The sequence below is a fragment of the Drosophila bipectinata genome, chromosome 2L, assembly GCF_030179905.1.
Source record: "Drosophila bipectinata strain 14024-0381.07 chromosome 2L, DbipHiC1v2, whole genome shotgun sequence".
Classification (NCBI taxonomy): domain Eukaryota; kingdom Metazoa; phylum Arthropoda; class Insecta; order Diptera; family Drosophilidae; genus Drosophila; species Drosophila bipectinata.
The window spans coordinates 198,710-225,201 of record NC_091736.1 but is presented as its reverse complement, the minus strand read 5'-3'; the positions used below and the strand labels follow the sequence as shown (position 1 = coordinate 225,201).

General features: G+C 44.2%; 1 protein-coding gene across 11 annotated transcripts; it reads right to left on the bottom strand.

The window, feature by feature from the left end:
* Positions 1-247: 247 nt before the first annotated feature.
* tutl (immunoglobulin superfamily member turtle) lies at positions 248-26,449 on the bottom strand. Of its 11 annotated transcripts, none has more exons than XM_017250055.3 (13): positions 26,349-26,449; positions 24,978-25,242; positions 19,276-19,687; positions 19,064-19,185; positions 16,259-16,541; positions 15,512-15,753; positions 13,740-14,010; positions 12,790-13,653; positions 12,385-12,468; positions 10,166-10,249; positions 8,414-8,827; positions 4,952-5,066; positions 248-4,405 (listed from the first exon to the last, which is right to left on the bottom strand). In XM_017250055.3, the coding sequence occupies exons 3-13, from the start codon at positions 19,622-19,624 to the stop codon at positions 2,635-2,637; spliced, it is 4,599 nt and encodes a 1,532-aa protein (XP_017105544.2). In that variant the 5' UTR covers positions 19,625-19,687; positions 24,978-25,242; positions 26,349-26,449; the 3' UTR covers positions 248-2,634. The 11 variants fall into 11 exon arrangements, 9 of the variants coding, with proteins under 9 accessions (XP_017105544.2, XP_017105536.2, XP_017105535.2 ...); XM_017250051.3 differs by lacking the exon at positions 10,166-10,249 and adding an exon at positions 4,716-4,786 and having other exon boundaries at positions 4,237-4,405; XM_070276957.1 differs by lacking the exon at positions 12,385-12,468 and adding an exon at positions 4,716-4,786 and having other exon boundaries at positions 4,237-4,405.
* Positions 26,450-26,492: the final 43 nt, after the last annotated feature.

Below are 26,492 nucleotides of genomic sequence, written 5' to 3'. Positions count from 1 at the left end.
CTGGCAACGCGGCTCCCCCACAATTCACTTTCGCAGACGTTTATTCACTTAAATAATTAGACGATCGCCGACGTTTTGTCAAAGACCCAGCGTTCGATCCAGAGTTCCCAAACAAATGGTATCTGAAACCTATTACTGGGGTAGCTCTAATGAACACATACAAGAATTCAATTGTGAACTCTCCCTCCCCAACTGACATAGAGACCGTTTCGTTTTTTGTTTCATCAATTTCAAGTTTTTTATTTTATTCGTTTTTGGTTTTTATGTTTATCTGTTTAAAATTGTTTTCATTTTGCTAATTGGTGTGAGTGTTTATTATTACAATATATTCGTTCTAAACTGATTTATATCTTTATGATTCATAATTTTAATTGAAATTGCTGATGGGAAAGTCGGGAAGTGGGCCGGGAAAAGTTACAATGGTGGTCGGGCAAGTGTAGGCTTGAAATGGTCCGAAGTGGAATGGGGTGCAAAAGAATATAGATTTCACTCTTCTATAGTGTTCCTATATATAATTTTCGATAGTTTCTATTTTAATTTCATTCAAAGTCGAGTGGATGCGAAAGTTTGAAGTTGACTGGCGCACCTTGTCCAAAAATCAAAGTGGCAGACTAAAGCAGTAGATTGACTTAACTTAGTTACTTAATGTACATGGCGTGTAACCCAGTACCTATATTCATATGTGTTTGGTTACCGCATATACTGATAATCGTATAAATAATCATATATATCCATCCGCCTCAGAGTCCTGCGCCTAAGTCTCGTCGTTCGTCGCTCAATTCAATTCAAAATCAATTACAGCTGTCGCTCCACATTTCTACACTGACGCTCTGTTCGTTCTCATTTCCGTTAGTGTTCGGTTAATTAATTAATTTATTTCATTCGCATTGAGTTAACGCTTTGTGTGGGCGTGTGTAAGCGTGTGGGTACGCCATGGATTAAACAATGAACATTTCAAACTCTGAACACTTACAAAATAAACGCCTAAACTGCATTTTTGCTTCGTTCTTAAATTACTTAACGACTTTGTCGGAACGATACTAAAGAACTAGAACCAAATGGATCACCCCAAAGGTTCTTTCCTACCCATGAAGGCCTCCGATCCCCCAGACAATCGAAACCGGACCAGGACAGTTCCTGAAAAACTGAGAGGAATTAACCAGCGTTCTATGAATCTTGGTCGGAGTTCCCCGGAGCGTCTCTTACAGTGATCAGGCATAATGCTTTTGTAATTGAAAGTACCGGAACAAAGGTCAAGTCTACAAAAAGGGAAATCGGGAATGTGTTTCGGATTGCAAAATTCATCAAAGGCAGATAAAGCCTTGAGATCATTAGTTGTTTGTTTCTGTTGATTCTGGGCTGATCAGACTTCTTGAGCTGATACTCCTCCCCGAACTTGTTTACTCGTTATCTTTACTGTTATCATTATCATTAACGTTTTATTATTACACTTTATATGCTCTGTAATTTACATACGCTATACACACACGAGGTCGGCTCGCGTCTCTCGCTCTGGCAGTGTTTTGGCGTCAAGTTGTGTCAAACCATCCTTTGCGCAATTTGATCCTTAGACGTGTTTGTTAGTTGTCGTTAAGAAGTACTTAAAAAACAGAAACACTGTGAATATTATCTTCGAGTTAGAGTTCGAGTTTCGAGTCCTAAACTAAAAAGAATTATTTTCCCTAACTGATCGGAATCGCTGATCGACCGCTTTGCACTGACTTTCTGGCTTAGATTAACGTCTTTTGGGTTTCGGTTTCCCTTTGTTATAATTGTTTCTTGATTATTAAATATTTATTTAAATTAATTATCGTGCGTAGGTCAATTTTAAACATATATGCAGCAGTTTTATTTCTTTAGTGCCCGTGAGTGAGCCTTGTCTATGTTTGCCTTTTGATTTTGTAGGTTTAATGCCGTTAAATAATTGTATTATGAAAAAATGTATCTTGAGGCTACTTAGCGCTGGTTCATCATCGATGAGTCCACTCTATTCATTTCATAACCCGCTATAGCTGTCAACAACTGCATGCCTAACATATAGCATCTCGATATTACTCGTAAATCTTTAGTTTAAGTAACGTAATTTTACGCTTACGCTGCGGATTTTACTTCGTTTGAATTTTTAATGCTTTTAATTTTTAACTGGTTTTTATCAGTGTGTTACGTTAAATATCTTCAATATCTAATACACTCGTAAATAATAATTACGTGTAACTGTAATTTGTTGCATACGTCGTCAAGCAATCCCTGCTCCTTCTGACCAATACTTCTCGAGTATATATTCCGTTTCTGGTAATAATAAGTTACTATACTTTCTATAGTTGTTAAATATTAACTTATACTTTTGTTATTTTAGAGGGCGTTGAGAGAGCTTACGCAAAAGTATTTACACACCTAGTTTCCCTTCTAAATCTACTAATTGTTTCTGGTTTCTGTTTATTTTGCTAGACTTTTGTGAATTCGCAGGGGCCAAACTGTGAAAGTTTATCTCTGAATTGGAACCTGATCCATGCCGATCACACTTATCCTGTCTGGTTGCCATGAGTACTGCTACGGCGGCTCGGCTCCTAGGGAGTCGCAGGCCGACTGTGCCAATGAGTGCATAAGTGAAGGAGTTCGGTGGCTCTCGAACGCTCAGCACACACTGTCCATCTGCTGCATGGCCTGCCGCTTGCGGTATGCGTAGAACTCCTCCCGCATGGCCTGCAGCCGCGCCTCCACGTTGTCGTATCTTGGCAGGTGCGGCAGGTTCTGGGAGCGCGGCTTGCGGCTCGCCCCGTAAGGCGCATGGCTGTGCAGCAGACTCCCGCTTAAGGGGCCCAGGGTGTGGTGATGGTGGGGAGGGTGGAACAAGTGCGACTGCGTATCTATGTGCAGGTTGAGATCTTCGCGCAGCATGCTCGAGGCGCTGGGGGTCGGCGTGGACGGATCGAACTCGTAGTGCCCGTCCACGCTGCCCACATCCACTGGACAGGCCTTGGGAAGGCTGCTGTCGGTTGCCGCGTTAAGTCTTGAGATCATCTGCAGCCAGTAAGCCATCGTGTACGACGGATTGGTGGCCCCCAGGTTGTAGCTGTAGGAACCGTGGGGGGTCTGGGCTTGGGCCTGTTGCTCTCCGCTCTGCAGCTGCACTCCGGCTTCGTAGCATCCGGGATTTTTGGGCGGTGATGGAGGGGCTCTGTACGGGGGCAACAGTCTCCACTCGCTGGTACTTCCGGGGTGATTGGAGGTGTTCTTTGATCCAAACCCGCTCGAACTGGAACGCGACTCAGGAGAGGCCTCCAGACCGGGGTTCATGGAAATGCCACCGTTTCGCAGGGCGAGGTTTAAATCGGGCAGGGGCGAGAGTAGCTCGTGCTGCTGCGGTCGGTTGTTGCCGAAGAGTCGTGAGTAGTGGCGGGGATACCAGCGAGTCCTGGGCCGGTGGTGTGTCAGCTGTGTCTGCAGTTGGTAGCTCCTCCAGGATGGGGGCGATGGCATCTGGAGCGGGACAAACGGCTCTATGGAGTCCACCGAAAGTTGCTGTTGCTGCTGACGGCGGGTCTCTTCCTGAATGGTTCGCAGGTATGGCAGCTCCTGTGAGTAATACCTGTACCTGTTGCTTAGGTTGTGCGATGACTGCTCAGTTGTGTTGGGATACACCATGCTTAGATCACTGAAGTGCGTCGGGTAGTTGCCACTACCGCTGCTAAGCAAGGGCTGGTGATGCTGGCGCAGCTGGGGCGAACTGGAAAACAGCCTCGAGATCCTGGATGGCGTGTAGGGCGGTTGGTTGAGATTCCCACTGATGGTGCTGATGTGCAACGGCTTACTCCTGTCCGCGTCTCCGTACAAGTTGCTGTTAGTAGTGTAGGGGCGCATGACGTTTTGGTAGCGGGCTCCTGCGACGGCCGGCGCCTCGCCAAAGTACGTTGGTTTAGGAGCTACACCTCCGATTTTGAGCAAGCCCTGGAGAAAACCTCTTGCGGAGTCCGCCGCAGATTGCAGGCTTAACTGACTGGAGGAGGCCACCAAAGGACGTCGCCACGAGGCCCGGGCTGTTATAAAGTTGCGGCGCGAAAGGAAGCCCCCGTCATCGCTAGAAGACTTTTGAGACACGTTACTGTTCCTGCGTTCGAAGAAGCTACCGTCAACCTCGTCCTGACTGGCAGGGTCGAGGTTGTGGGAGTATCCCAGCTTAGATGCACTCATATCCACGACGAAACGGCCGTCGAGACTTCGTTGGATGCGACTCACGGAACGCCTGCTCCCGGCTTGCGCCCCGCCCCCGTCGCCGTCGTCAGCGTCCTCTCCCTGTGGTGAGCTGTAGATGGAGTGGCAGTTAGTGCAGCGATCAGGCGGCCAGATCCAGTGAAGAATGGCAATAAGAATGGCGGTTAGACTTGATATTCGGGTTTGTTTGTACCTGTAAGGGGTATAGGTAGAAATTATTTCTTTTTCTGATAATTGAACGTTAAATAGATTTCAAAACCGAAATATAAAAAACAGAAGCTCAAACAAGGGCCGCATTTAAATGAAGATAATAGATTAAATTCAAGATTTGTTTTATGAATAACCAAACTTAATCGTCAGCTATTTCATTTTTATAATAAATGTTTATTTTACACGTAAAATTAAAAAAATTCAACAATAAATTAAAGTAATCACGAAAATAAAGACAATAGCATACTGCAAACTAGAAAAATTTCCATTTAGTTTTAGAAAGATTCGCTTACGATTTTGATTATGACAGGATGGACCTGGAACTATAAAAACGCTTTCATAATCACGGTAATGTTCAATATTGCTACAGAGGACGTGGAGAAATTGGTAGAGCGTGCGTAGTGAGTACCAATCATAGATGGGTGAGACAGATGAAAACATTACGGACACAGATTTAGATAGAATTCGGTTGGGAAAGTGTCGAGTTGTAGTTCAAAAATGGCCTGGTATGTTTCAAAGGTGTACTTACTTTTTTAAAGGCACTTGACCAGAGGAAACTGAGCCCGTACTGCGGTTGTTCAAGTGATGATTATTGGCGGCAATGTTACGAGCATCCGTTATCCTGCAAGCTACCATGTTGAACTCTGCAAACGTATAATTTCTACAATTAATTTGGCGTGCAGCGTTAGCCATCCTATCCAGTAAATAAAATACCCGTACAGCGTTTACGTAAAGCTACCAAGCACACACACTCTATATATAGGCCTCAATACAAAAAGGGCTATAACTATACATACACAAATGCATATCTACGGTGCTCTCTACACACAGAAGTTCATAAATACGGTTAATTTGGTTTGAAGTTCTAGTAAGATCTGGAGGAGGCTTGCCAGACTTATACATGGCTTATATGCAATTCGCTTCAACACAGACAAAAATGTTGTGGCTTTGTCGATCTTTTAAAGGAATTCTTATTAAAAACCAATGGTTTTTTTTAATATTTGAAACCATGCGATTACGTATAGTATTTCCAGCCCATTGCCAGGTTCAAAAATGATCTATTGGTGGGAAGATTGTTTCGTATAGGCTTGCATGCCGCATTAGTATTCTTTTTTAGTATTTACAGCTACGTTTTTACTTTGGGGAAAAGGCTTAACAGAAGATTAGATTAACCAGTCACCAGTTTTTAGTTAGTAGTTAGGATTGACCTTTAACCATGTAGCATTTACAAGCATTTTATTGATAAAAAGGTGAGTAGAAATAAATTCCATCGCGGATTTCGGGCAATCAGTCACAATTCACAGCACTGAGGGTTTCCTTATTTGGACTTACGGGGATGTGGGATCAACAATACATTCATGTTTATTGAAACCTAGGCTAACAAGCACACGTGGAACTGACTACCAGATTTAAAAAATCTGGTTATAACAAATCGCCCTATGAATATATATAGCCGTGTGCTCTTCGCAGTATTTTATTTAGGATGGGGCTTCACAAAGTTGGACAAGTAATGACACGTGAAATGGCTTTTGAATGGTCAGATACGATTTGTGCCAACGGAAAGAAAGGTATACAGGTTAAGGTAACAAATAAAGAGGGAACGGAAAGCTGATAATGAACTGAAGATTAAATGCAAAGAATGACTGATTATGGGACTTACAGCGACAAATGAAAAGTAAGCTGAAACCAAAAGTTGGGCGACGAATCGTTGCAATCTTAAGAACCGAAGGGTCAAGATGATTCAAAAACAAAAAGTGTACAAAATAATGTTTTTTATTTCAGCTTTTGTGCCCTTGTTTGTTTTGCTTGCTGTGTGCTGTGTTTCGTGTACGACCTTGGTATGGGGTAATTATGAATCTGGGTGAGACTGGGTGCTTGATATAATTGAGAAAGTGCGACGGCAGTTGAGGCAAGATGCAGCATCCGCATCTACTTTATTCTGTCCGGGACTCAGACCCACTGACAAAAGAACCGACAGATCGCAAATTGCTTATGAAATGTGGATGCGTAAGGTGAGGAACAGACAAGTAATTAGTTTAAGTTTCTATTGTCGGTGTTGGTTTGTAGGTTGATTGGTTTTGGTGGCGTGTAGGTGGGGTTTCTTTGAGGGATCTTCTGAAAAGAACCTTAAGCTTGTTGTCAGTACTCAGGATCTGTGGCAAACGACATCGATTAAAATGGTTGCAAAAACTTACCCTTGCTCGTATCGATGCTGGGGATCTTATTGGGGGCTTACTAGGCAATATATTAGTTACAGAGCATTGCAAGGCTATAATCTTCCTTCTCCAGTTGACTGCCCAACCCAGACTCTGCAGGAGTATCTATGGAGCTGGTCTGTAAGACCAGCTTCAGAGTCTCGTAAGTTGGGCGGACAAAGGAGGACTGCAATGCACCAAACCACCGACAAATAGGCGACGCGATCATTTTATGTTACTTGAATCGGTTTGGTTTGCTCTTCGCCATCATCTGTGGGCCTTATTTTACCATCTTTGTGCGTGAATTGTTTACAAAAAACGTCTGCCCAGTATTGTGCTATATATATGGTTTATTGCCAAGTATATAGATAGTGTGGTTTTCTGTCATGAACCCCTTTATCTGTCATGAACTCAGCCCTGGGCAGAAACAACGACGATTTGGCCGAGAACATGATTGACAATTATCAGAGATAAAGGTGTTCCTATTATTTTTCCCTCTCACTTTTAAAGGTAATTGTTTACCGAAAATTAAGCTGTTTTCTGGTGTTTTTGTGTCGTGTAAGTGTAGGGGGATCAGTAAGAGTAAATAATACAACCAAAACAAGAAAAACTTAGGCAAAGCAACACTAAATAATTGACTTAGTACAGAACCTAAAACAAGGACCCCAATAAAACGCCGAGTCAGAGGAAGTAGTTTGGGGTTTATAATCCACTTGGTGGGGTCCGCAGTTTTGCTCAGCTTAGAAAATAGTGGCAATACAGCACGCTCAGTATGGGCCCTTTAATTCTATTTCTTCTCAAAGGTCGTTGAGGTGTACTGGAGCTTATTCGCCTCCTTTTAGCATAGTGCTTAACTTAAGGGGTAACAACTAGTAGTATTCGCATGCTTTTAACAGAAAAAAAGGTACATAGACGAATTGGTTAAAAAATAACCCAAAAAAGCGTAAATATTTGGGACCTATCAGTAGGAGCGAAGGTCCGAGTTTATACCTTGAACCTAATTCAAGGTATAAGGTAAGTGGGGAGTCTGAGGTTTGAATTCAACTAAGAATTGGCTTAATAATTTTGTCAATGCTCATAAGCAGGAGCTGGGCGGACAACATTCAATGGGGAAAAACTGGAAAAGAAATCTTAAACTAAAAAGGTAGAAAATAAAACAGATAAAAGAAAACCAAAAGCCAATTAGTATGTTAATTCTTACATATACGAATTTTTGTATAGCTTTTCCGAATTTGAACTCAACTTGCAGAACTACAATACAATCGCAATTTTAGGCAGGCAAAATTTATGAAGGTTCCGATCAAATCATATTCTACTTTCGAGCAATTAGAACTGCAATGTACTGTTGTTGTCGAATAAAGCAATGGGTCAAAACGTAACTCAAGGCGAGGAGGAAGGTTCCCAACTCAGATGAGTGGGTTAGAAGGAAATGTAAAATCGGTAATAACATTTAACATAATTTGATGCTTAAGCGTATAATTAAAGTTATTGCTCAAGAATAAAAATAATAGGTAACTAGCTGCCGTCCGACCTAAGTTCAAGGCTTAAGCTCGAGAGTTTTTTCAGTAGTTCAGTCGGTTCATTGCGTTCATCGCCAACAACAGGAACATCAGTTTCGCTTATTAGTTCCAGTACAGGTATTAGTACGAATCAATGGTATTTATCTATATCTTAGCACTATCAATAGCATTAGCAGAGTGGCGTTTATATCATTAATATCATATCAATGGACAAAATCGTTGATAGTCATCAAAAACCATTTCAAGTGTGTGTGATAGCTTTTGCCACAGTGTTACCTTTTTCCTGTTTTCGTCGTTTACGTTTATTGCAAATTTTTACGGCACAAACCGATAAAATGATCGCAACAATAAAAAACAGGATGCCCCCAACGACGCCGGCGGTTATCGCTTTGTGCTTCACTCGTGCCGGCACAGGGAACTTCACCTCGTCGCTGGACTCGTAGGACTTCTCTGAGTTAGCCAGCACCCGGAAGTAGTATGTGCGTCCGCCGACCAGGTTCTTCACCAGATACTGCGTCTCCTCCGGCCGGATCTGACCCCGATTGAGGGTCTTCCACTGGGCGTCTGTCCGGTACTTGATGGTGTAGAACTTGACGATGTGAGCCCGCTCCAACGGCGACTGCCACGTTATAAGGAATCCGTTGGAGATCTCCGTCACCGACACATTCCTGGGGGGGCCGGGCTTAGGACCTGTTTTTTAATCAGGGGTTATTTGGTAAAAGAGAGAAAATTGAAACTATTAGTATGAAAACCAACTGATTGGCGAGTACAATTAGGAAGAAGGGATTCTATTTTATTCGCGGAGTGGTTACTTTTCAGCCTTTGTTTTTCCAGCCAGCAATTTAAAGCCGTCGAGACCAAACTTAACCTGCATACCTTGAAAAGGGTTAGGTCCAACATTAAAATTAGTTACTTTTGTAGCTAAACGCTAAGTATGTGTTTTAAAAGTGTACGTAATTTTTCCCTAAATAGCCCTTTATGGCTATATTTAATGATTTTTTGGCATCTGTTTCCGCTTATTATCTTCCTATTTATGTATATTGGAAATCTACTTTGCAGGGACTTGTTTATTTGAAGACTTATACTTGAATTGGTGTTGATTTTCTGGCTAGAGTAGGGTTGACAAGAGAACGCTTAAATGTATGCTATCAAAATTTAGCCGTGACAATTAGGGCTTCAGGACTAGGGCTAAAATCTAGTTTGGATTGGGCTTTCAGGGCTCTCGATCTAGATACCGGTTTTATAAAATCAAAGTAAGGATCAAAGTGTTATACTTAAAGATTCAAATTAGAACGGTCCGCTTCGGACCGCTTCTGGCGCATAAGGATTTTAGATGGCAATGTCACATGAGCGTCGGTAAATGTTATTTTATACTGGGAAAATGCGAGAGAAAAGGTGATTTGATGGGTGTTCCAATGTGTGCCACTAATAAAAGCCATTTAATATGAGGACGTCGCTAATGAAAAATGTAAATGTTTTAAGGGTAAAAAATATGCAAAGACCCTCGGGACTTTAAAGCGCATTCCACTCATTCGCTGGCATATATTAAAACTTGATTATGCGAACAGCCCCGAAATGAGCAAGAGCAATAACCCTTTAATCCGTGCCCCACAAAATTTAGATGTGACATAACATAAAGGACACAACAAGTTACAAAAATAAAACACAATGGTCCGTTGTGGCTGCGGGATTCCGGTAACTACGGGACCCAAATGAGATGGGTAAACACAGACGGGCGGACAGGACAGACCCGGGGTGCGCAAGGACAAGGAGTCGTCTCGCGGTTGCAAGTTATTTATGACTGTCAATTGGAGGGGAGGTCAGGCGTGTACGTCTATGGGGGACAAGGAGGCACTGAAAATATGCACCGTAATTACTATCTGCTTGGTATAACATTAAACTTCGAAGAGTCAATTGAAAGCAACTCGGGATGCCTTCGCGAATCGGGGTACAAACAGTGCGTGGCAGAAGGCGGCGAGTAACATGTTTAAATAATAACGTATGTATATGTGGGTCCAATACGAGTACCTTTGACAATCAACTTGGGCGGCGAGTAAACAAGCTTGCCCCGCGAGTCGGTGTGAAAGAAAATGTCAAAATAGGCTAATAGGTCTGCAAAAAATCATAAACACAACGAAACACAAAGTTTTAATCAAATTAAGAAAATAATGGTGAATTAATATTTAAAACTAAAGTGGTGCAAACAACAAGGTGCGTTTAAAGAGTCAAAGGAAAGAAAGTGCAATCCAAGTACCGAAAGGAGTACTAACTATACCGTACCACAGGGTGTTGGCGAAGGTCAACCCACTCGACTAAAATAAATCAGCATATTAAACGCAAACTCTTGCCTCGCATGAGCCTTCTGAAGAAGGTTTTATTACGAGACTAGTCAGCAATCACGCTACCTACATACGCGAAGGACCTAAAAGTAGTAGGTGCAGCTCAGCTGTGAAGACCCGGGGGTGGAGGTGGATACCAACGACAAAATCAGGGCTGGCGCCTTCATGACGTATGAGTCTATGGATGTGATGGACGTTGCACACATGTATGTACCATGGCAACATGGCTAGCACGGGACCGGGATTAGATCCATTGGGTTTTGGGAATGGAAAATTAGGCTCTGGCCAAGAAGCAAAACGCAAATAGAAGCCAAAGGAAATAAATAACTGCTGTTCGGTGTGCGAGGCGTTAACTTAATTGATGTTTCTGTGGATGTGTGTTCAATTATATGGATTAGATGAGGCTGGGTATCTGCTGAGGTGGAGGTAGAATGTGCGGGGGAGGTGGGCGTTGGCATTGGATGGTTCTTATTTGGGGTGTTTCGTTACAAGCGCCAAAAAAAGGTACACACGTACACGAAATCCAGGGTTGCGTTACACAACACGGCGTACTTTTGCAGTCAGAGAGGCTGCCTTTGTTGCTGGTGCTTTCGCTCATTGTTGCTGCTGTTGTTGTTGGTTTTTTAAGGTTCATCCTTGCTGCTATATTGTTGCCTTTGGCCGTAGCCGTAGCCGTAGCCCCAGCTGCTGCTGTTTTATTATTTTTTGACCTACGCCTGCGCCAACACGTATACGCACTCGCATGTTACCATGTCGGCTCACAAACACAGGCACACGAGCCGTAGAAATTAAATACGCTAATGGGGGAAGCATTTATTTGTGTGTGTATGTGCTGGGGTGGGGCTGACATTCTACGGGCTGACATTCCTCCAGACATATGGGACCCAGGATAGAGACAGAGCCGCTGCTTGTGACGGGGAGAATAGGCAGCGAGCTGGAGCGATGTAAAATTAACTATTATCGCAAAGCGGGTCGAAAAACAAGCGCAAAGTCGACAAAGGCATTCAAATTGCCTGACGATTATATTGCGCCCACAACGAGCGGAAAATGTTGGGGACTGGAGGGCTATGCCTACTGGCTGTGCTCGGCATTTGGTAATAGGTTGTTTGAATTACACCGTCTTCACCTTCTTTCTGGTGAAGGCGTTGTCATATCGACCGCGAAGCCAGCAGTCCTTCGCTTGCGCAGCTAGTGCAGTGAGCCTCAATGGTCGCCGTATCGGAGTTTAAATCATAATAAAACGTGCGCCAGGCTGTATACCTAAGTTAGGCGGCTCAATTCGAGATATCTTTTGACCTTGTGAGGTAATAACCCTGTTTCAGGGAGCAGACCACCTGAACCCTACGAAACGAGACCCCCTTAGTCCTACGAAATATAGCGCGGGGCACCCAATATCAGAGTTCTGGTCACTTCGGGTGTTCGAAAGGAATTTCTCTATCTGACCAATATGATATTCTTCATAATGAATAGGAGCATGTCTGCCGATTCCCAGTTTGACAATTACAATCTTCCTAATTAAGCTTTTTATCATCATTGGCTTGGGAGAATATATTTTTGAATCGCTGGAATCACTATTGTTTTCTATTCTTAAGGCTTAATACCTATTTTTGTTTTTTTTCTAAAGGGAAACTTTTTGAACTGAATATATCTCACTCGAAACTTTCTTTTTGGTTCTATTAGTGCAAAAATATTATGGCACAGGCTGAGGCTAAGGAATTACGAGGAACGGAAAATCTACATATGTGCGTGGGATGTTGTAGAATTACACTATTGGCTCTTGCTGGCTACGATAGCAATTAAATGCAGGCTGGATGTCAGTGGGTTTCCGTTTCTTATTTTAAGTGAAACTACGCAAAGGGGGTTACAGATGGTTTGGTTTAGTACTTTTGATAGGGTTTGGTTTCTTACCAGCTTCGTCTGGCATTAGCTGAAAAAATGAGTCGGGCGGTTGTGTTGCAGCCTTGACATTACGTGGCGCTGCCGGAGCGTCTTCTATGCGCCCGAATTTTCCATGTTCCCAGGAAAAATTCGGGGTCGAGGTTTGGCATTTGACAGTTTACATTTGATTTCGCACATGATTAGTATGAGAAAGTTAAATCGAGTTGCGTTTTGTTCGATGGAGGTTGTGAGAAAAGAGAAGAAATCGAGAGAAAACAAAAGTTGTAAGTTAGAGCCAATCCGGACGTAGTAGTGCAGAGGTTTTTTATGATTTAACAATGTGCAGGAATGCCGAGGAGCGACTGTAGCGAAACCCAAACGAAAGAGCAAGCAAACGAAAAGATAGGAGTTCGAAAAAGGATCCAGAACACTCACCCAGTGTGCGCACGTTCATCACCTTGCTCATCAGTCCGTCACCCAGGACGTTGCGGCCCACCACCTGAAACTCATAGGTGGTGCCGGAGGCCAGCCCGTTAATGGTGACCTGCGTGCTTCCCGAGGGCGTCACCGAAATGGTCTGCCAGTCATTCACGCCCGCTTCCCGAAACCAAATGGTGTAGTCCTGCTTGTACTCGGACCCGCCGCTGTACCCCGGCAGCCACTGTAGCGTGATTGAGGACTCAGTGGCCTTGCCGGTGATGTTGTAAGGCGCGTGGGGCTGGGTGCCTTCGATCACTAGTTGGGTAACGGCCATCAAGGTGGCGACTTCATTGGACACCACGCACTGATAGTAGCCAAAGTCCTCGCGTCGCAGGTTTTCGATAGTGATGTTGCCGCCGGAGATCTTGATGCGGTTGCGCTGCGAGTCCGATAGTTGCTCGCCTTCCTGCCGCTGCCACTTGATAGTGGGTCGGTCAGTGCCCTCTGCCTCTGTGGCGTCGCAGTGCATCTCCACGCTGTCGCCCACCTTGCGCTGATACAGCGTCTCTGGTTCCACGGTGAATGCCGGGGGCTTTCTCACGAGCACGTCCATGATGCCTGAGGCTCCTGCAGTGCCCTGCGCGTTGTAGGGTGTGCACGAGTACTGGCCCTGGTGCTCCTCGTTCACGGTTGTGAATAGGAGCGATCCGTTGGCCATCACTACGATGTCCTTCATCTGGTAGGGCTCCAGGAGACGCTTGTCCTTCATCCAGGTGACATATTGCAGCTGAGGGCTAGACTTTATATAGCACTGAACGACACCGGCCAGTCTAAACGGCAGGTACTGCACTGTGGGCGTGAAGGTTACCTTGGCGGGGTCTATCAGAGAAATGACAAATTTCAGATTGAAAGTTTTAGAGTACTGATACAGCTATTTTTAAAAGTAAAGGATCAAAACTACTTACATTCGACGCTGAGGTAAGCAGAGGCACTCTGCGGATCGCCGATCCCGTTGGACACCTCACATAGGTACTGGCCCGAGTCGTCCGGCTTAATGGGATTAATAATAAGCGATCCATCCTTGCGGATTGTGACGCGCGTCTCCAGAGCGGCCACCTCCCGGACGGGAGATCCCTCGCGGAACCAGCGCACAGTGACATTGCCAGGCATGGCCTTAGCCTCGCAGGAGAATATCACCTTTTCGCCCTCGGGCTTCGTTTGATTGGTCGGCGGCACCTGGGGAAAGAGAATTGAAGAGGTAAAAGTAAATTTAAAACCTGACTGAGTTAGGCGACAAGCTGCAAACTTATGACGGTTGACTGTGGACGTTTCTTGTTGAATAATTTAAATTGTAAGGTAGGCCGGGAAGAGACCCCATTCCGCGCTGTAGTTTGGACCATGACAGCTAATTTTTAGCTGTTGTCCTCATCGATATCCTTTGTTTCCCTTGCTCCCGGGGAATAAGGTTTCTGCTGTAGCACATACCCGCTTGATAATTTTACTTTCCTGCTCCATCTAATCCCCGACCCTTCAATCTCTGGCATTGACAACTTGTCAGTCAACTGTCAGCTACCGACATTAGAACCCCTTTTCTTCTTGGTAATTGCATGAGTGCATTCCGTCCGTCGAGTTCCTGGTTTATTTAAGGTGCACTTTACTGCCCCTACAGCTCTGCTCTCGGCCCAATTTGCTGGCCCGATTGCTGTTTCATTTGAATTAGTTCTACCATTAGCCCAAAGTGAGGTCGGTTGATTGGGGGCCGAATCGGGCTCCTAAACTAAATTGCTTGATCTGCTCTGGCTTGCCTTTGGGCCATCTACGTTCACTCTGCCTGTGGCTAAGTAACTGTTATTGCAATATTTATGGGAAGAATGTACGGTTGTGGGGTAGAGACGCACCAGACATGTGCACTCACAACTCACACGCTGTGCGCCCTTTTAAAGTGTGCTGTTGTGGTCTCAAAGGTCAAAGGTAAATTGCCTTGGGTCTTGAAACAATTGATTTAATGATGGATATTAAGTATTTGCAATAATTTTATCAAATAAATAGCTGAAATAAATCGCACTGGCTGACCTGCACATAAGTATGCTACGTTTTGTGTTATTTATGTCAGACGGAATGTGTGAGTCCATGAGCTTGAATGACACCATGAAGCAGTGGTATTGGAGTCCAGAATCTGGCAAAGCTAGAACTAGAATATGTGAGTCCATGAGCTTGAATGACACCATGAAGCAGTGGTATTGGAGTCCAGAATCTGGCAAAGCTAGAACTGGTGATTTTTGATACCACTTAGTCGACTTTAAGGATTATTCTTTGCAGGTACGAGCCAGGACCATCTTTTGGCTTCGCTGATGGAAATTCGTGGAGGAGAGTATGCAGTATGCGGTATGCAGAATGCAAGAAGCGGAGAAAATATGCGAGAGCGAAACTTACTCTTATGGCCAGCCTCTCAGTGACGGTATTCGATTTTGACTTAGTGCGAGTGTGTTTGTCGGGTTTCCCTTTGTCCTGCGGTTTAATTCAGAGTTGGGATTCAGAGAAGTTTACGGGGTAAGAGAATAGAAACCACGTATTAGTTAACTGCTCTCTGTAAGGTGCTTTTTTTTGGACCTCTGACCATTGCCCGCAATCTTCTATTCTCAATTGTGTATCGGCCCTAGTCCCAATTCCCCATTTTATCACAATTTTGCTTGTAATTTGTAATGTGTCTCAAAATTAATGTATTTTAGGTTTTTACCATGATTACAGCGCCACCCGCGATTATAACACGGGCCGTATGGGAGACTTGTCCCTCACCATTGCGTGCAATGCAAGTGTACTCTCCGATGTCCTCGTGCCGAATGGTGGAGATCCGCAGCTCGGTGCCGTCGTTGAATATGCCGACTGTCGGCGAGGGATCGACGGGATTGGCATCCTTGTACCAGAGTATTTCCGGCGTGGGAGTGCCATCAGCCTGGCAATTTAGTATAATTGAATCACCTGGAACGAGAAGAGGCCGACAGCGGAAAAGCGAGGAATTAATAAGGTAAGTGGTGGCAATTGTTTTACTTTTGGATTCAACTGCAGGCTGGTGCAAGTGGAGGAGCTTCAGCCCCCGCCCCATTCTGGCTAACTATGTTTTGTGTTCCTGGTGAGCCGACATGGCCAACTGTGATGGCTGCCGCAGCGGTAGACAATGGGCCGGGCTCTTGTTGCAGTTCTTCGCTCCACTTGCCCCACCACGCCCGTTGTTCTTCGTCTTGTGTTCCTGCCAGCGGATGTGTTTATCTGATTTATACGTAATGTCGCTCGTCTCTCGTGCCTTTGTTCTGCCTTCTCAGCTGGATGCTATCACTTAGATTTGTAAATATTTTAACATTCGGCAGCGATAGTTTCTCTTTAGAGGATTAAAGTTGTCCTCGGATTAAAGAGTTGTAGCCCCCATCGAATTGTCTCACACGGCCTTTATTGTTTTTCCGGATATTTAGATTAGTGTCAGACTTACCTAAGTTTACGTAAATTATATCCTCTGGTGTAACGCTAAAGCGAGGCGGTGCATGTACGTCTAGGTGGAACCATGTACCGTTCTTGTGCTGCTTGGGGTCCCGGTTGAGGAAGACGACCTTGCACTCGTACCAGCCCTGGTCCGACTCTCGAATATTGGTCAGGTTAAGCGAGGCGGAGCCGAATGGCGAGTCCTGTGAGACGCGGGACACACGTCCTTTGTAGCCCTCCTCGATGTGCTCTGGATAGCTCTCATACCAAATGTAGATTGGTAGATCCGAGCCCTGCGTGCGGTGCAGTTGTAAAATTAGAGAGAATTCAATTACATTTCGGCGCTTAGTCTCAGCTCAGTGTTAAAAAAATGTTCTTGTCTCGAATGTACAGTATGCATTGAATGTGCTATGGCCTCTGTACATACGACAAACAGCAGTCTGATTCTCGGTACTATTCGATAGGAATAGGGACACATGTACAGGAAAGACAGTTGTTGTCTAGAGTTATGATTCACAATACGCGAGTACACTGGACAGCTATGTACACAACAGGGTGCTCTCTCTAACGTCATGCAATATCTGTATACAAAGTCTAGCTTGGCATGCAGGTGGAAATGAAGAAAAATAAAAGTAAAATGCGCCGTGTAGCCCGTTGGAGCCCACGATGTGGCCGTGTTGCTTGGTGGGTTCCGTTCCGGTTGGTTAAAGAAACATACGGTCAAAACAAAAACTCATCAAATTAACGTGCAGAGCTAGCGCCGCCACGTCGTAAACATGCCAAAAACAACGGACAAGCTCTACACACCTACACACTGGCTCAGACATGGTCATACATTTCTACTGTCAACACAAACCCCCCAGATCCAGAGCTCAGCGAATCCTTCCCCTAAGTCCTTCGTCAATCTGCTCCCCTTCGGCGTCAGTTTGCAGCGCATCAACACTAGAGAAAAAGTGGAAAAGCGGAATAGAGAGCGATAGCCGCAGGCAGGGCAGCCCAGTTAGGTTCTGCACACACACGCTTCTGGAGTGAAGTGTCGGCAAGGGACCCTGGGCCCACCATAAATCATGTGTATCCGTGAATGCAGAAATGTCCTCTGAACGTGTGTGTGTTAACCGAAGCCACGCCGGCCAAAAAGATACATTTCGAATGCTAGCTTTTGCAGATGAAAAGCGTTCATGTAAAATATTTGTAGTCGCAAATAAAATTGGGTTACCCTGAGCTCCACCCGTCCACTCTCTCTGTCTGGCTTTGTTACTTTTTTTATTTCATATCTCTGTTCGTAAGGTGCTCCCATGAACCAAGTGCTTCCGGCCTGAAACAGTCTTCTATACAAGTCCAGTTCTATATCCCTGCTTTCAATGTTACTTTGGTCAACTTTAGCCCGATCAAGGCCACAGCAGGCTTAGGTTTTAATAAAGTTAATCGTAGTTTGGGGCTTGCGCTGTTAGCTGGATTTATATAAAGCACATACAGTTTACCAGAAAGTATAATTCAGGAAGTAACATGCAAAACTGTAAGCAACTGTGTTGCACAAACTACATAATGAAACAATTATAGGGAAAAATAAATGATAGTGTGAAGGTGTCGTGTTGGCGGTGTTATGAGTTAAGTTTATTTATCCTACAGGAATTTGCATTGACCGACAGTCGCAACCGAAAATGCCGAAACGGAGCATCCACGGAACGACGAAGCTCAAAGTTTCTCCTTATCCCAGGAGGGCTCAGACTTTCGAACTTCGACCTCAGCAAACATTAGCATATTTCCGCAAACTTTCGAGAGGACTGTCTGGCTGAGGGGTGGTGAGGTTGAGGTTGAGTTGGAGATAGTGGCTAATGGACGGGTGCATTATTGGGTATTTTCGCCACTAGTCTTGGCAATGTGAATAATCTTTATAAAATTTTTTGGCTATGAATGTGGCTGGCTAATTGATCAGGATTTGCATAGATGGAGGAGAAATATAAGAGGAGCTGAAATTTTCAATGTTGCATCGAGCTATGCTAGGTTTTCGATTATGCCTCGATTGCAATAATTTGAATTTGGTGAAAAGTGCATTTTTGAACTGCTTTCTTCTCTTTCGCTCTCTTTGGTCCGGGTGCTGTGACGCCCGTTCCTTCAATTGACAAATAATTTAATTAATTTCATAGTATTCTTCGAATGCCGCAAAAATAATACGTTCCAAAGTGTTCAGTTTAGTTTTTCTCTTGTAAGTGTGGGTGAGTGTGTTGTGTGTCTTGTGGGCGAACTTAAACGAGACGCAAAATAAGGATCACAAACTGATCGGAAAGGCCGCTGGAAGCAGTCTGCATAGTTGAGGGCGGTTTATGGCAATGGAAACCCAAAAGACTGAATAACTCAAGGATAACCAAGGAAACAAAAGGCAGAAATACCAATCGGGCAACACATTTACACAAACACGCTTAGTTCAAGCTATATATTTATAAATAGTTAGGAGCATCTGAATCGCATTGACATCAATAGGGACAAGAACCGTGTTCTCGTCGGGTTCTGTTTACTGGAGCTTATAGGTTACTGGTAACAAGAAAGTTCGAAATAAGACACAAAATGAATCAAACTTAAAGTGAGCACTAATACTGGTAGCGTTTTCGTTTAAATATTATTCTTTTCAAAGTACGGGCAGGCTCATACTATTAGTTGAGAGGGGTTTCGTATAGGTTTGCCGGTAGTTCATTTGCGTAAATGCTTGGTCTGTTCTGACTGACTGTTCTTACTTGTTCTTGCTTTGTTTTTGCGTATCGGTACAACAATGTAAAAAAGAGAGTTTAGAGAAGAAATGTTAACTCTGATATCGTACCGTTTCGCTCACCTTCTTGTCCCATTGCAGGACATACGGCACGGGGTGGTCGTTGGGGAACTCCACGTGGCAGTTGAAGATGACGCCCTCGCCGAGAATAGCCGTGATGTGAACGGCATCGTCTGCAATAAGAGAAATAAAAGTCACAATATAGTAAGATCTAGAAAAATTAACAAATAAATTCATAAGTAAAAGGACCCGAATTCTCTCACCTGGAATGTTGTGCGCTTGTACATCTGTTGCGATAAGTGCCAGAAACAAGGTGGCTACAAGGTAGAGTGCTTGCACTGATCTGGAGCTGAGTTCTGGCTTATAGCAGCATCGGGAAATGGGACTGCAACTGGAACTCCTTTCTCGCTTTCCGCTTGTCGATTTTCCTAAGCAAGATTTGGCGAGCGGAGCAGGGTGCGACTTTTTGCCAGTAATTGTGTCAGTCCTTGAAGGCAGCCCGCTAGCAAGAAGCTGGCGTTGATGCCTTCCTGGCTGCGCCTGCGGTTGTCGGCTGTGCTGGCTCAATGCCCGCCACCATTGATGAGACCCAAGGTCAGCGCTCACGCCCATGCCTCTGTTCCCATAGTCAGCGCCGCCGCCTTAACTTATCGTTCTCACTTCCAGTGCCGTCATCTGAAATGGAGAGAAAGTATCGGGTAAGGGAATGTCGGAGAAGTTTCAAATGATAGGATTTTCCAGCCAGTTATAGACTCTATGCGCTGATAAACTTCAAGCCTCACTACTATCAAAATTTTCAGTGTGCTGCAGCTTGCGATAAGCATTTCCTTCAATAAATGCCCTACCGCCTCACCTGGCTGCACTTGATGAAGCTGTCGCATCCTTCAGCCGTCATCCATCACCCTTCATGTCACTGTCAAGCTTCAAATGTAGTCTTTTCCTCCACCTCCAAAGGACCCGCTCTTCCTAATCAAGGTGGTTGGAAATGTCTAGGTGGGACAGGCGGAACGGCATCATTAAAGTCCCAAAACGCTGAACATGATTTAAAAATGTTTAATAATTTCAATTAGCTACCTTTGATTATATCAGAGGGAACTATCTCTGATTAAAGTATAATACAGAGGCGCAACCTCTGTCAAACCCAAACGCCGTTGACAAACTCATAAACAATAGTTCCCCATTTAGCCTATTGTGGGACGCAGACAGGCAAAAGTGTGTGTGTGTAGTTAGGAAACTAATATGTTGTAGCTACAGCTGTTAGGGACACCACTTAGTAGATTCAGGTGGGGTGCGGCAGTGCCCACAAACTATCGAGGCTTCTTTACAATCAGCCAAAACTTTTCCTTCGTCCTTTTCAGTTTGCCTCGAAAACTTTGAGAATTAATGTAAAACTCGTGTTTCATGGGTTGGAGCGGAGAGAAAGGACCTTCTTCGGGTATTTCTGGGCATTTTCTGATGGTTATCCGCTGGGTCGCTATTGGGTAATCGTGATTTGGGGCCTATTGAAGTTAATTAAATGGTGTTTCGAGGGTGTTTTATGATCTGTCCTCAAGTTTTCAGATGCGGTGAAGTGACTACCGAAACTTGTATTTCTTGTGTATGTATTTTAAAGCCTAAAGAAACACAATTTAATATCTAAAACCAGTGTGCCAGAAGTTGGACAGTTCCATTGCTATTCCAAATAGATTATAACGTACTGTAAGTAGTTAGTTGCTGTATTAACATATTCTTCGTATTTTGCAGCGGCGACATAATGCCAAGTTTATTAAAACAAAAGCCATTTATGGATCGCACTCGCATCCTGCTATGCTGCTATGCCCAGGGTCACCCACACCCAGTTCAGTCGACCGGTGCATCGCATTCGACTGGAGAGTCCCACCTGAAAGGGATGGAAGCACAGAACCCAAGCACCGGAACAGAGCCAACTTAAATGGCACAAAACCCGGAAAAATGATTTCCCCCATGGCTGAATTTTCATTACCGAAATACTGGCCGCGGCGCAGGACCGAGGATTCATTTGAAAATCAGTCTGGCAGTTGGTCGCGCTGGGGACAGCAGGCAAGAATCAGGAAGCAGGCCTTTTCATATCACACGATGACAAATCAACGAGCGAATTGCATTTGCTCATACGCCAGAATGCACCGCGGATGTGGGGACATAGTCGCCTAATCGAGCGATTGGTTCCCATTCCCCTGCTCATCATGGCTTATTTATGCTCATGACAATCGGATATTTTCTAGCTGGCAGTGGAACAGAAATTTACCCAACCTGCACTGGAAAATACCGTACCGTCTCTCAGCACTGAAGTTTCTATCCTGGGTAACATTCTATATATCACTCTAATAAAATTATCTAAAACATTCGCCCCAATGAACCGTAGCCGTAGTCTGGGCACCGCCAGTGGGCATGCAAAGTGGCAAAGCTCTCTGTCGACTGAGCGGTGGTCCGGCACCTTGCCATTGTAAATTTTAATTGCTCTAAAATGCTGTAATACAACACGAACCACAAATAAATAAAATTTGCTGACATTAAACGGATGTGGTGGGTTCCTGTCTGTGCTGGAGAGGTGGGGTTGGAGCGGCACACCCAGCAGGACGGCAACATAGCCCTTAATGTGCTTTCTAATGGCGTGGTCAGAAGTCTTTCTATAAACTCAGGCCTTTGAAATTTATTTTGCCCTGAATAAGAAGGAAATGAACATTCAGTTTCGTGTGTAATGGTTTCTACAATGTGTTTATCTTATTTTTCATTGCTTTTCATTTTGTTTTACAGTTCTTATCGGACCCATTTCGCAAAAGTGTTTTCATACCCTAACGATTTTCTCTACGGAGATGAACTTGTCTTCATCAGTAGAGATCAATCCAAGGAGGGATAACCCCAGACTTTTTTAATATACTTTGGGTATTCTTTCATAATCCTCCGCTATTATGTCGGTAACTCCTTAAAGCTTGAAGAAATGAGATTCTTATCGGTCTATTTGTTAAACTTTTTCCATGGAAATGGCCCTTACCTCCTGGGGTCATTTCCCATAAATCTTTCGTAGACTTGACAAACATTCATGGAGTGTGTATAAAAGGTATTACCCCCTTTATGAATTATTTTTATTCTGGATCAAGATCACCCCAGTCAAGCTCCAGGCGGATGTGTCCAAAACTTTTCTGCTGTGTCTTATGTGCCTCACAGTCAGGTTTTTCTTTTCGTTGAAAGTAATACGCAAACTAAGAGAAGTACAATCTCGAGAAAAAAAAGTTTAGCACTCGGCGCTTTACTTCGCTGAAGGAGCCAAGAGAGAACCCATCTTTTGGCCGATAAAATTCTAAAGCTGAATAGCACTAGATGAAGATAAAAGAGGACACAAGAATGGTACAAGAGGAGCGTGGATTTCTTCACAAAAGAGCAAAACTTTTCCATTATGCAATAAGTAAATTTTATGCTTTAAAGATGCGTTAAAACCAATTACGCAACGTGCGGCAGACAATGTCACATACAATTTTGATCTTCTGATAAACTATTCATTGCTTAACTATTAACTAACTATGTATTCTGCTCTTGCTATGTTAACCTTTATATTTATCAATATATCCTATTGTCTTGTCCCATAAATACCCCTGAACAATTCAGAAATATCCGCCAATAAGAAGTGGCAGCTACTTTACTCTCAATATGGCATTTAGCACAGAAACCTTTAAAGGTACATGAATATACATATTTCTATATAAATTTGTAGCATTGGTCTGAAAAGAGACTACGCCCTTAGAACGACCAACACTTTCCGCTCAGCTTGAGCAAGTCAGGCTTGCGGCATTGAAGGAATATTGATTTTTTCCAAAGCACCGCATCGCGTTTTGTCCTCTGCACATTCATAAAAAACAACATGAAAATTTACCAGCGAAAGCCCTTTTAAAAGTCTCCTGAACCCTATTTCTCAGCGAATGTCCTTTTTAGAAGGTCCCTGTGTTGGCCTCCCCCTGCAACCGTCGATATTTCAAAACAAATTAAAAAAGGATGTTTTTCGCTTGGCAACTTTGATAACTTTTTTGTGGTTCGAAGGGGTAGCCCATCTGATAGCATTGCTGATTGCGCTTTAATGGGAAATAATGGCCGGCGACCAGCCTGGCAAATTACTTTATTGGGCCCAAGGCGGGAAGACCATACCAGTTGAAAATTCCTAATTTCTTAAACGAATGGACTTCTTAAAAAAGAATCTACAAAAATAGTCTTGGTGGGAAACAAGCTTTTTTATTAATGTTTTTTCTTGGGTCTCAACCTTCCCTTTTTGTGGTCAATTTTGGGGAATAAGTCTTGCTTTAGTCTAGTCTAGTTTAAAGTAGATAAACAGTTGTCTTTCTAAAGAAAGGGCCAATCAATTCCTTTACACAATTATACTTTCGGGTCCTTGTCTGTGTTTCCTGGCAATATGAATTATGGCTTCCAGTCCAAGCCAGGAAGGCAGAGTAGCTACCAATGCGACCTCGCTCCGAGAGCCGTAAAAATAAATCAACAACTGGGTCAATTTTAACGCATCACTGCCAATAGTGTGTAAACCTTCGGAAACAAAAACAACGAGTGCTCAGAACAAAGCGCACGGCACCAGGATGTAACTGAGAAGCGAAGTGCACTTTCTAGCGAAGCCCTGAATGTGTTTCCGCCTACTCCGCGCTCCGCACTCCGTACTCCCTCCACCTGGTGCGAGTGTGCGGGAATGTTTGGGGCTTAGGTTGCGTGAATACCCCTGCCTACCTGCGCCTACCTGTGCCCACCTTCCTACCTGTCTGCACAGCTTATGGGCCAAGATCGCTGTCGGAAAACTGCATTCTGTATTTGGTGCTCTGAGTTGTCTTCATCTTACTTGTATTGAAAAATCGCGCCCGGATAACCGGACTGCCACTCGCAAATGGCTGCTGCAGGAAATTCTGTGTATCTACAGCTCATTCTCTTATACCAGCGAGGTCCGATGCTGCCAACCAGATATATACATACATACATGTTTTGAGTTCACGAAATTCCACTCCAGTTTGGGCCGATCTTGAGAACTAACTGCTCCAAACATAAACATTTCTACGGCTTTATCTCTGGCTTTGTTTTGGGCCCCAGTTTCGTTTTCTCACTTTTTGGGCGCCAATCGACGAGGTTTTCAATCTGGGCTTGAATCGAGAGGCTTAGTGTGTGTATACTCAAACAGAAAAGTGGGTAATAAACTTTTCAGGCTTCTCTTGGACGCACTACAAGCTCGGGTTAACGTGGACTGATAATGGTCGGCTGCGAAGCAATATTATGGACCTCAAAAACACTGCGCAGATGAACTAAAATCTCACTCCGAAACTTATCCCCACTGTTTCGCCTTCAACTAGTATATCTGTGGAAGATCAAAGTCCCAAGCACCCACGTTCTACCTCCGCAAAGCAAATAGCGCAGTGTAGCTGGCACTCGATTGAAGTTAGGAGCACATCCAAATAGCAACATATGCTGCTTAGAGGAACACCTTGAAAACTAATTCGCTGCTTGGATTAACTGTATCTGCGTCGCACTGGCTTTCAGGGCGGAACTAACATACAAAGATAGTGGAAACGAAGCAGAGTGGAGCGCAAAACGCAGGCTTCCGCAGAGGGGAAGTGCAATATCCTGACCCCAATCCACAGACAAACACCAGCACCAACTAGGCTACACTTTATCTCAGTTTGCGTTTGCCTTTTGCTGCCGTCATCTGCTACAAATGTTTGCCTTTTTATTTTGAACTGGTAATCTGGTCGCCTGTCCCTCAAGCCTGAAAAGGATGTGTAGAAAGCCACAAAACCAATCAAGAGGCTCCAGCCAAAACTTCCAAGGCAATCCAATCAGTTCGGTTGGTCAGTTTTTGTAGATTCATATGTTTCGTAATTCTCGCACTAACAAATACACTTCAGATTCTAGACCTAGTCTACCCCTTTATGTCCAGGTACATATCCTTTTTTGGTTGGTGACTCACCTCACTTGTACAACCATTACTCAGATCCGATGCTGAAGGGATGTGTTTCTGCAGAAAAATCCAGTAAATCGTCGAGTCAGCAGGCCGCTTCAATGGCCAGCACGGCAACGGGGCAGGTCCTTCGAATTCGCGCTGGTGGAGCGCGAAGAACTCCGGAGTGGAGCTGGGAGCGCTTTACACTTTGTTTACAGGATAAGGTTGCTCTATGACACTTTCGTTGCGAGCGTTTGAGGGCACTTTGACAAGGGATTTTGAAACCGCCGGGCTGCACAAAGGATTTAATTATTATAACATCTGTCAGAACTCACGAACGAGGGGTGCGGTAATCAATATGGGAAATTAAAAAAACATATAACCTAACTAAACAGTATGAGAGCCGCACAGGTTTAGGATTAAACATAAAAAAATATATGGGTATAATTCAGCATTCATGGTTTCCTGGTTGATATGATTTCCGTAATTCACATCCACCCACTGGCACGTGACTCACGCCAGGCACGGTCACGCCTTGTCCTTGGGTACATTATATAATTGACACTTGTATCTGATTTCATTTTTGTTCCTGCATCCTTATTGGCAAGAAGTCACAGTATCTGTCACCAAACGCGATTCCAAAGCCCAGTTATACCAACTGTCGGTTCTGAAACCTTCGTCGAAAAAGGCAATACCGACTGCACAGAGCCAGGACACCAAGGCACGGACACTCGAAGCGCAACTGGGAGAGCCGGAGAGTCTGTCCGCTCATGGCATCCAAAAGGAACAACTTCTGGGCTTACGTTTGGGCAACGCTTTTCGATTCCTCGAATTCCACTCCTTGGCAGTTTCCAGCCAAAGTTTTCGGCCAGTGCAGCTTGACACGTTTCCTTGTCCTCCGCTGCCAACCGCCCCCTGGCCCCTTATATTTCTCACGCTCTCCCTCTCTTTCTTTGCGATCCTTTTGGAAACTGGAATTTTTCTTGCAGAGCTGTTTTTCTTTGGCACTTCTGTTACAGCACTGTTTTTCCCATTTTTTTCAAGTGCTCCCGCGCGGGTGTGGTCCTGTTTTCACATTCTGGCCCAAGAGCGTGAAAAGCACGGAAAATCGAGCGAATTTCCATTTGAAACTTAACGTGGGAACTGCAGTACGCGCACACACTCGCGCATACACCTTTATGAGTGATTTTCCACTGCCAAGCCAAGACTACCCTCTGGCCACTTTTCGTGTAGCTACTCATTTTGTGTTCCGCTTGAATGGCGTTTGTTTTCGAATTCCCACATTTCTTTCAACAATATTCATACTTTTCTAATTTTAAACTATATTTAGCAATCTTTCAGAGCCGTGGCTCACACATCCGCACTCTTACACTGACGCGCAAAAGGAACAGCACTCACATTCACTCAGCCCTGGGCCTGAAAACTTAATTGGATTTTTAGATGGGTTCCAACTTCTCGATTCGACCGCGCACGTACGCCGTACCAGTACAACAAACGAGTACTGAATCTGCCTCAGGAATCCGCGAGACCCGAATCCATAGA

What these genes read in the sequence shown, in the direction of transcription:
- tutl (XM_017250055.3), bottom strand. Translation starts at nt 19,624, where the DNA reads ATGGGCGTGAGCGCTGACCTTGGGTCTCATCAATGGTGGCGGGCATTG. An exon ending in CGGGTGGCGCTGTAATCATG is followed by an intron (nt 14,011 to 15,511) that starts GTAAAAACCTAA and finishes CTCTTTCCCCAG; the next exon opens with GTGCCGCCGACCAATCAAAC. An exon ending in ACGACGAAAACAGGAAAAAG is followed by an intron (nt 5,067 to 8,413) that starts GTAACACTGTGG and finishes ATACGTTTGCAG; the next exon opens with AGTTCAACATGGTAGCTTGC.